The sequence below is a fragment of the Camelus ferus genome, chromosome 8 (assembly GCF_009834535.1).
Source record: "Camelus ferus isolate YT-003-E chromosome 8, BCGSAC_Cfer_1.0, whole genome shotgun sequence".
Classification (NCBI taxonomy): domain Eukaryota; kingdom Metazoa; phylum Chordata; class Mammalia; order Artiodactyla; family Camelidae; genus Camelus; species Camelus ferus.
Window position 1 is genome coordinate 7,377,189 of NC_045703.1, and position 11,033 is coordinate 7,388,221.

The 11,033-nt window shown below is 42.0% G+C and overlaps 1 protein-coding gene across 1 annotated transcript; it reads left to right on the top strand.

Annotated features, from left to right (window-relative positions):
• The first annotated feature begins 3,099 nt into the window (after positions 1-3,099).
• On the top strand, positions 3,100-4,734 carry LOC106729557 (F-box only protein 27). The gene has a single exon (XM_032485414.1). It carries the CDS (start codon positions 3,407-3,409, stop codon positions 3,839-3,841), a length of 435 nt encoding a protein of 144 aa, XP_032341305.1. The 5' UTR covers positions 3,100-3,406; the 3' UTR covers positions 3,842-4,734.
• Positions 4,735-11,033: the final 6,299 nt, after the last annotated feature.

Genomic DNA, 11,033 nt, shown 5'->3' on the forward strand with positions numbered 1-11,033 from the left:
AAATTAATTACCCTACACCACATAGTTGACAAGAGACAGAACCCAGAATTAAACCTGGTTTCGAGACCCCCACAAACCCTGAAGTATAACATGTAGGTTTCTCCACTTTCTAGAGATTTGTGTTCCGAATATGCTGCATCCTAAGCGTCATTTCGGAGCCTGCATGCCACATCTTCACAAGGTGTGCCCAGACACAGCAGAATCCTAAAGCAAATATGATTCTGGTCCCAACTCCAGTGTAAAAGTATTAGGATGTGGTCAAGGGAGCTTAAGCCCTGCCAACATAAAGAACTAGGCATGGCTACATGCTTTGCACATACTGGTGTAGATCCTGGACCCTAAGTTTCTCTCCTCTTTGCAGTTGACTAAGAACCACGTTCCAAGGTAGAAGAGAGCCTGGCGCCATCAGAATTCTCCCTTTTTTTCTCTTCTGCAAGCTTCAAAGTCCTCTCTCTCCTAGGTCTTTAAAAGTCATAAATAAGCTTTCTCCACTTCTCCCAGGCAGAACATGAATTCTCCTTACCCCATAAACCTATCACCTTCTACAGACTTCGCTCAACCTCCACATCACCTTGCTTCAGAATATCTGTAGGTTTGTCTTGCTCAGTAGGCTATGAGGTACTTGAGAACACCAATCGTATCTCACTCAGGGTGCAGCCCTAGGGTCAAGAGGTAGTAAAAACTCCTGCAAAACTCCATAACTAGTACTTGCTGTTTAAAGATATGTAACCTAGATTTTGTTTTGTGATCTCTAAACCCCATTCCGTAAGCAACTTAATTCACACTTCTCGCCGGCATGTCTCTGACAGCAGAAGGGTGTGTCCAGAACGTCAAGAGGTTTAACTCTACACCATGTCCTTGCCGTAAGTTCAAATTCTGACATCTTAATTATCAACGTGTTTCAAGTGTGCTGCAGTCTGCTCCATAGTCCAGGGTGCCCAAGATGGTGACAGATGAGATCATCTGGAATGGAACGCAGATAGATACATTTCTTTTCTATTCTCTTAAATATTAATTTATTTTCAGGTGTGTCTTAGAAGAAAACATGACCAGCCGACCAAACTGTTATTTTGTAGATATTATTTCACGACTAAGAACTGTGAAGGGAGCACTTGAATGGCTTAGATGTTTGGGAAACACTGCTTCAGGGGTTCCTTTTCCTTTGGTAACAGGAGACTCCACGGAAGTAGGAGCACAGACTCTAAATCAGACCTGAGTCAAAATCATAGCTTCCCCACTACTAATTGTGTGATATTGGCAAAATTTTCCACCTCTTTGTGCCTCTGTTTCCCCATCTTCCAGATGAAGATGATGTTTGTACCTGAGACATACTGATACTGTTACTGTTATTTTGAATGTTTCATATTATGCATGGTAGAGTAAAACTGAGGTTCCACTAAGATGTCAGGTTCTGGTCACTTCGCCCTGTTCTATCTCTTTCCCCTTGTACATCGTCACGTACACCTGGAAATGCTCATAATTCTATTTGAGAAGCAAATTGTGATAGATTCTTGTAAATATTTATGCTGTTGAACAGCTCTTCTTTACTACAATGTAAAAGTAATCCTTTGTTTTCTCATAAAGCTTTACAGTCTTGGAAGGTGTTGGGCTGCTCCCCACAGGCCTGCAAGCCCTGAACTTGCCCAGCGAGCCCCGTGCTCTCCCAGCCTCAAGACTGAAGAAAGAGCCCAGAGGCAGCAACACACACAGCAATGGTTTAATGGATGGGGGCTCTTACACACATGAAACAAGGCTCTGGAGTGACACCCCACCATACGCAGCAGACGGTTGGCAGGACATGACAGTAGTCTTTGCTGGGGGTGGGTTGCGGGATAGTTACAGGGGGAGTTGATTGCCTGATATCAGGTTGGCTCGTGTGCCTCATCAGTTCCCGGGCGAAACCCGAGAGGATCACACCCCTCACTGCCCCTTGGGTAAGCTATCATGGTGGAGACGTTCTGATCTAAAGGTTAGAATAATCACTAGCTGGGGCCGGGAGAAAGTATGTAGGCACTTACTGATTAGGTGCTACGATTAAGAGTGAGGGTCAGTCGTGAGAGAAGGGAGCATGTAGGGAGGCAGGAACTGGTCGAGCACGTACAGAGAGCAAGAGGTGAGAGAACGGTCATCTTGGGTGGCCTGATCCTGCATGAGGGCTTACACGTTCCCCGCGAGTGCTGACTCTGTAAGAACTCCAGCCCATTTACGAGGCATGATGTTCCTAGGGAAGCCGTGTTGCTGAGGGAAAGCAGGTCACGTTTCTATGTACCCAACCAAACTAGGCTTTGATGTAGAGCCTTTAACTATGTCCACAGTACAATTTGGATAATAACACATGAGTTGAAAACCAAACCTTTATATAGTTCTTTGTAGTTTAACAACGTGTTTTGAATATATTGTCTCATTCAATACTCAAAATGATCTGAGAAAAATTAGTATATCCATTTTGCAGATGAGTAAATTTTATTTCAGAAGAAGCAAGTAACAGACCAACAAGCACCAAAATGGATAGTACCAAATATCCAACCAAAATGTGGCTTAATATTTATCTCTAGGGATAAACACTAAAATATGAATAAAATGATTGTTTGGATTTTTTTCAAAATAATCCAGTTGGGGAAAGGAGTATAGGTGAAAAGAAACTGGCCAGGAGTTGACAAATGTTGGAGTTAGATGATGGATATTTGGGTTCCTTATCCTAACTGTCTACTTTTGTTCCTTTTTTTTTTTTTTTTTTTTATTTGCCATAGTTTAAAAAACTTTTGCATAAGTTAAAAAAAGTGTTTCCAATTTCTCAAAATACTGGTGTGACTCCTGGCTATGTTCTTTATCTTCCCACCGTCTGGGTGGTCTCTGCCCTGTGTCCTCATCTGTAAAATGATAGTAATATGCTCCCCTCATAGGGTAGTTGTGAGAGTTGGATGAGCTGCATTTAGTTCTTCATACAATGTTATTCTGATTCTCAGTCCTTTGCTTTTCTTCATTTGGAACAAAATGTTAATAAACTCATTTATTCCTTTAATAAATAAACACCTAAAAGATGTGCAAGTCATCTTCTCAGCACTGGGGACTAAGAGGTGAACAGAATAAGCAGATCGCTTGCCTTCCTTACCTTGAATTCTAGTGGGAGAGAAAAAGAAAAACATATATATGTATATAATATGTTAAATGCTAGCGGAGAAAGTATAGCAGGATGGGAAGGATGAAGAGTGGTTGGAATGGGCCAGCTATGTGATGTAGGTTGATTAGGAAAAAATGGCCAGAGTCAAAGTGAGGGCACACTGGCAAGGAGCACTGGCGGAGATGCAGGCAGGCAGAGTCGGGCCTGGGGAGGAGACCATGGACGCCTCGGCCTCCAGGGTCCGGCCCGCCGGGGTCCCCCCAGCTGGAGACGGGATCTGAGGACATGGGGGATCTGAGCCAACTGCCACCAGAACTGCTCCTGGCGGTGCTGAGCCACGTGCCGCCGCGCCCGCTGCTCGGGCGCTGGCGTCCCCTGGTGGACGCCCCGGCCCAGTGGCTGAAGATGCTGGCCCGGGACCACCGTGCCCTGTGGACTGTCCCGCAGCTGCCTGCCCCGCGCGGACCAGTAAGACGCAACCTGCTGTGCAAACCTGGGAGAGAAGAAAGCCTCCAGAAATCAATGGTGGTGCCGGATTTGGACGAACTGGCTGTGGAGGAAAACTGGGAGGTTATGCCTAGGACTCCTTTGCAGATCTGCTTCCGGTCTCCCTACAGGTGGTATCACAAGCAGCAGCAAGTGTTGGACCTGGAGGAGGAGGGTTTCCGGCCGGAACTTCTGGACAGTGTCAAGATTGAGGTTTGTTTCTCTGACTGGTGAACAGACCAGCAAGACATTAACTCTATACATCAGCTAACTATCCAACTTCAAGTTGCCAACCATGTTGTCCTGGGTCATTTCTCTTCTGTGCCTTTCCGCATCCAGCAGGGGAAAGACTGTCTTCTATCAGGTCAGCCATGTGTTCTCCAACCTCAAGACGGGCGTCTGCTTTGTGTCTCTTGAACGCTGGGTCCGTGAAAAGGAGTTCTGCTCCGAACATTATGGAATCTATCTGCCCGACTCCAGTGTGATTGTGCAGGGCCGTCTGTCCTAGTCAAAGGACTGTCCTTGCAAAACAACCTGACTGTGCCTTCCAGGAGCTGCGACCATTGGCGGGGACATCTCATTAATCAAGGGCTTGTAGCTCCCTGGCATCCTGGGATCTCCTGAGTCCACTCAAGGGTCTTATCAGGCCCTGTCTTCAGGTTCTGGAAGCTACTAGAAGAGTTCCTCCATCAGATTTAACTGCTGTTGTTTCTCTAAAGCAGTCCATGTTCTTCTGAGTGGAGACGCCCGGGGTAAGCATAGGGAAATGCTGAAATGGGAGCGGACTCCTCCCCCCCACCCCCGAGGCCCCTCTGGTTCAGCCCCAGTCCCCTCTGCCCTTGTCTCTGTTTCTGCTCAGGAGGTTTTATCAGTGCCATCCGGGAAGCCCTCTCCTCTGGTCTGAACTAGAACCTCATCCCTATGGCTGAGAAAATTCCCGCTCCCTTGGCTGGTGAACTTGACCTCCTGAGGCTTCAAGACTGGGAACAGGACTCACAGATGAAATTCAACTACCTCAAAAAATGTTTAGAGACATATGTTTCTGCCCACTCTGTAAAAAATGAAGTGGTCCCCTGAGCCCAACTGTACCCTGAATTGCATGGTTATAAAATTCTTTTGTTATTTTTAAATCTTTTTGAAATATTGTCAGCAAAATATCTGCCAACCATACATAATAAATGTATTATTTTGAAAAAGGAAAAATAACCAATGTTACAGCCAGTCCCTCTCTTCCAAGTTCATGGGCACCAACTAAGTTTCAGGAATTTTGCAAGCCAGTGGCGAAATGCAGTCATCACGAAAAATTAAAGTCTACCAATTTGATATTAAATAAGTTTTATAAAAGCAAAAGTGATAAATATTTAAAACTCCTCTCTTCCTAACTGCTTGCCTGCTTTCGCTGTCATTCATGCCATGAGGCTGTCCACGGCTGCTGTGTCTATGTGGCAGGGGTGCTGTGTGACGGTGGCTACGGCTGCACGTCTGCCCCCAACTCCACCTTCACTGACACCATTGTAGCAGCTTGACATTGACCATGGTGGGAATACTTACGCCAGGAAATCTGATGAATGCAGCAAATCAGAGCTTGGTTTATGGTTGCTGATGGTCACCCTAAACTTCAGAAAATGCAGGTGAAACTTAAAATTGGGTTATAATATAAATATGTAAGTCACACATTTTTCTTCAGAGAGCCAGTTGTTAGGCACTTACCAGCACATCACAGGGTAAATCTCTCTAATAAAGTGGCATTTGATCAATAAAATGGTAAAGAGACTTGGAGATGAGAGTGAGCTTTGAAGATACCGCGGAGAAGCAGAAGCAGCAGCAAGTGCAGGCCAGTGTGGCTCTAACCAAGTCAGCCAGAGAGAAATACTTGAGATCAGAGAGGTAAACAAAGCCAGCCTTGGTGGCACCTCATAGATCCTTATTAGGACTGCCTTTTAATCTGGAAGAGGTGGAGAACTCCTGGAGTTTTGGGCAGAGAAGTAACCTGATTTGACCTACACTTTAATAGGATGCTCTCCCTGCTATAGGGCTAGACTGCCAGAGGGAAGCACAGAGGAGCAGAAAGATCATGGGGGAGGCGACAGTCTAAGGGAGAGGTGACACTGGCTTTCACCTTGGTGGTGAGGAAGATGTTAAAAATGGTCAGCTTTGAGATGTATTTTGATGGGAGAGCCAAGCCAACTCTGAAAGATTGGGAATTGGGGATGAGAGGAAGGGAAGTCCAGGATGACTCAAGGTTTGGCCCTATGCAACTGAGGAACGGGTTGGTGTTCACTAAGGTGAAGAGGTCTAGGGCAGCATTTATCAAGACTACAGGAAGGGGAGGGAAGAATCTGGAGTTAGGCTGGCTTTGGACACATGAAACAGATGCCCATTTGACACCCAGATAAAAATGTTGCATAGACAGTTGGATATTTGTGTGAGGAGTTCAGGGGGAAAGCTGAGGCTAAATGTATATACAGCTGGTGCTTAAAGCCATGAGAATGATGGAGATCATGAAGGGGTGAGCCCTGCGCCACCCCAACATTAAAGGGTCCGAGAAATGGAAAGGAACCAGGAGAGAAGGCTGAGAAGGTGCGAAGGCAAGCCTATAAAACAGTTGTTGTTTGTTTCTTTGCACCCTGGTTCTTTCCTACAAAGGCTTTGAGGCAGCAAACAATGAAAGCAAATAATAAATAAGCAGATAACATGGAAATGGAGAAAAGTCTGTGTCACAAAAGAAAGGCTCAAAATATGTGAACTCTGAGAAACAGCAGTTAGTTACTACGAAAACTTCATGTTTGGCTCTGAGTTTCTCAGAACTCACAGCAAGGGGGAAATTCAATCAGTGCATTCGTTTGCTGGGGCTGCCAGGAGGAAATCCCACTCGTTGTGTGGCTTAAACAACAGAAATGTATTTTCTCACAGCTCTAGAGGCTGAAAGTCCAAGATCAAGGCGTCAGCAAGTTTGGTTTCTCCTGAGGCCTTTCCTGTTCGCCTGCAGGTGGCCACCCTCTCACTGTGTCCTCTGTGTGTGTGCACCCCTAGTGTCTCTTCCTCTTCCTAGAAGGACAGCAGTCCTGTTGTATTAGGGCCCCATACTTATGACATCATTTAGCCTTAATAACACTTTGAAGTTTCTGTCTCCAAATACATTCACCCTGGAGGTTAGGGATTCAATTTGGGGAGCAGGGTGGGGTGGGGAAGCAGTTCATAAAAATCAATGACACTATTTTTATTAGCAAAATTCTTTAAAAAACAATCCTGCAGTAAAACTCTATGCTATGATTGTTATGTTAGTCCTCTTTAAGTCCATACTACTGTAGGATGTTTGGTTTGCTCTAATATTACTTTTCACGATTTCATTGATGTACGTGTGAGGCGGTGTCCAGAGGAAACGGCCCGGGCTGAGCAAGGTACTGGGGACTGAGTACGCCCGGCGTGCTCTCTTCAGAAGTGCAAACGTCCTCCCTAAGAAAGAAGTGCTGCTCTTGTTCTGTTTGATTCTGTCTTTAGGCTTTGATGCTGAGAAGAGGAGCAGGTAGTCAGGCGGGGAAAACTTCTACGTAGTCCTTACTAAAAGCCAAGTCAGATGTTGGAAGGCAGTGCCGTCAGCATCACTATTAGGGGAAAAAAAGTAAAGACCAAAAGCTGAAAAAAGCCTACAGACCAGGACCATTAATATTCAAGATACGATAGGGAGTCAAAAACCTTTTTTTTTTCCCACACTCAGAAACTTTATTTTTTTTAACATTTTTTATTGATTTATAATCATTTTACAATGTGTCAAGTTCCAGTGTAGAGCATAATTTTTCAGATATACATGAACATATATATATTCATTGTCACATTTTTTTTCTCTGTGAGCTACCATAAGATCTTGTATATATTTTCCTGTGCTATACAGTACAATCTTGTTTATCTATTCTACAATTTTGAAATCCCAGTCTATCCCTTCCCACCCCCCACCCGCTTGGCAACCGCAAGTTTGTATTCTATGTCTATGAGTCTATTTCTGTTTTGTATTTATGCTTTTTTTTTTTTAGATTCCACATATGAGCGATCTCATATGGTATTTTTCTTTCTCTTTCTGGCTTACTTCACTTAGAATGATATTCTCCAGGAGCACCCATGTTGCTGCAAATGGCATTATATTGTCGGTTTTTATGGCTGAGTAGTATTCCATTGTATAAATATACCACATCTTCTTTATTCAGTCTTCCATTGATGGACATTTAGGCTGTCTCTATGTCTTGGCTATTGTAAATAGTGCTGCTATGAACATTGGGGTGCAGGTGTCATCCTGAAGTAGGGTTCCTTCTGAATATATGCCCAGGAGCGGGATTCCTGGGTCATACGGTAAGTCTATTCCTAGTCTTTTGAGGAATCTCCATACTGTTTTCCACAGTGGCTGCACCAAACTGCACTCCCACCAGCAGTGAAGGAGGGTTCCCCTTTCTACACAGAATTTGTCATTTGTGGATTTGCCATTTGTCATTTGTGGATTTTTGAATGATGCCCATTCCACAAAATTTTTTAAGATAGTTACCTATTGAAAACATGACTCCTTTATATTCTCTAGGAGATGTATAAGTACTTATTTTTATTTTAACCTGAAAAAAATAAATATATAAAGATTCTAGAGACTTGTGACTTCTCATGGTTTACCAGGGCATTTTTATCCCCACCTATTAGCTTGTTCTGATAAGCCATAAACCTTAAAAATGAAATAGGGCTGGTTTATTTTGGGGGAAGAGAGAACAGAAATATCACTGTTGTCCATGCCCACTTTGAGGTCATGCTTAGTAGGGGCACAAGAAGAAAAATGCCGAAGAATATTCCTGAGGGCTGGTGTAGCTGGTAGTCAGCTCAGGCAGAAGTAAGTACTATGAAGAGAGAATTCTGTGAGAAGGGTGGTCACCTGATGTTACCGACTCTGAATACTGAAACTTTGAATGTGGTCCAGATCCAGCCCTCTCCGTTCAGACAGCAACATGAATAATAGGTGGGCATCTTTACCCAGGAGCCTGTTGAAGATAACACCATAGTTAATTGAGGATCACTAAGCCAAAATAATGAAATGAGGATTTACATTCATTTTACTAACTACCTTATGTTCCACATAACACTAGTTTCATGAGATGCTCTGTGCAAAAAAGCTTTCCACATCAAAGAAATTGGGGAAAGACTCCAGACTTCTTATCTTATATAGCTTCACAGTTTCCATATTTATTGCTCTGAAATATACTTTAGTTAAAATTTTAAAAGGCCTCTAACTTTGTTTAAAAGGTCAAATTTATTTGACCAAGGAACATAGTTTTGTAAGATGCCTATTAATATCTTGATGAACTAAAAAAAAATTTAGATAAGGGACAATTTTTTAGCACAATCAACTGTAAATACATTTTACATTATAACAAATACACTCACCTCAGTGTAATAAAATCTTCACAAAATCATACCAAAATGTAACTTTTTCCTACTTTTTTCTTTTGTTTTTTAAACATAAGCAACATCCCCACTAAACTGATTTCATGACCTGTTAAACCATTTTAACTCACAGTTTAAAAAACACCACTTTTTGGTGTTGGGAAAGTTGGACAGCCACGTGTAAATCAATGAAGTTAGAACACTCCTTCACACTATACAGAAAAATAAACTCAAAATGTCTTAAAGATTTAAACATAACGCAGAACACCATAAATCTCCTAAAAGAGAACATAGGTAAAACATTCTCTGACATAAATCTTAGCAGTGTTCTCCTAGGGCAGTCTACCCAGGCAATAGAAATAAAAGGAAAAATAAACAAATGGGATCTAATCAAACTTAAGCTTTCACACAGCAAAGGAAACCATAAACAAAACAAAATAAACAAACAAACTTACAGACTAGGAGAAGATATTTGCAAATGATGCAACTGACAAGGGCTTAATTTCCAGAATATACAAATAGCTCATACAATTCAATAAAAAAAAATAAGCAGAAGAGATAAATAGACATTTCTCCAATGAAGACATACAAATAGCCAATAGGCATATGAAAAGATGCTCAACATCACCAGTTATCAGAGAAATGCAAATCAAAACTACAATGTGGTATCACTTCGCACCCGTCAGAATGGCCATCATTAAGAAATCCTGGAGAGGGTGTGAAGAAAGGGAACCTTCTTACACTGTTGGTGACTATGTAATTTGGTGAAGCCACTAGGGAAAACAGTACTGAGTTTTCTTAAAAAACTAAATAGAGTTACCATATGATCCAGCAATTCCACTCCTGGGCTTATATCCCAAGAAAACTCTAATTTAAAAAGATGCATGCACCTCAATGTTCACAGTAGCACTGTTTACAACAGTCAAGACATGGAAGCAATCTAAACATCCATTGACAGATGAGTGGATAAAGAAGTTGTGGTATACTTACACAATGCAATATATATATATACACACACATATGTATATATATATATACACACACTCAGCTATAAAAAAGAATAAAATAATGCCATTTGCAGCAACATGGATGGACCTGGAGATTGTCATACTAAGGGCAGTAAGCCAGAAAGAAAGAAAAATACCGTATGATATCACATATGTGAAATCTTAAAAAATGACACAAATGAACTTATTTACAAAACGGTAACAGACCCACTGATGTAGAAAACAAACTTGTGGTTACCAGGGGGAAAGGGAAGAGTGGAGAGATAAATTGGGAGTTTGGGATTTGCAGATACCAACTACTATATATAAAATAGATACACAGCAAGGTCCTACTGTACAGCACAGGGAACTACATTCAATACCATGTAACAGCCTATAATGAAAAATAATATGAAAAGAAATACATATGTGTGTGTATAATTGAATCACTATGCTGTACACCAGAAAGTAACACAACACTGTAAGTCAACTGTACTTCAATTTAAAATTTTAAATTAAAAACTCACCAGTTTTGAGGATGATGCTCAGTGTAGGCACAGATGCATGCAATGATGCAATGATTATAAAGGATATACAAGAAACTCCATCTCTGGCCCTTTAAGTCAGCTGACCCACCCATGTGAACTGGAACTTACTGGCCCATTAAAGCAAACCCTTTGCTGTTTCTTCCATTTCTTCTCAGACTTTCCCACCAAAGTATCCTTTATAATAGTACAGGAGACAGAATATGTATGCAACCCTGGATGGCTGTAGCATAGCTCAAAGCACCTATTGGCAAGGGTAACTTGACTTTGAAATCTTAAGTTTTATATTAAAAATTTGTGCAAAATTTGCATTTAACTCTATAATGTAGTAAGTAATGTAAACAGGACTGACATTTAGGGAAAGTGCTCCCGAAGGCTTTTTTCTGCAGATTTTCCTGCTGTGCCCACTAAGTGATTTTGTCACACTGTTCTAAGCAATTGATCTGCCTCACTTTTTTTTTTTGAATTGAGTTATAGTCA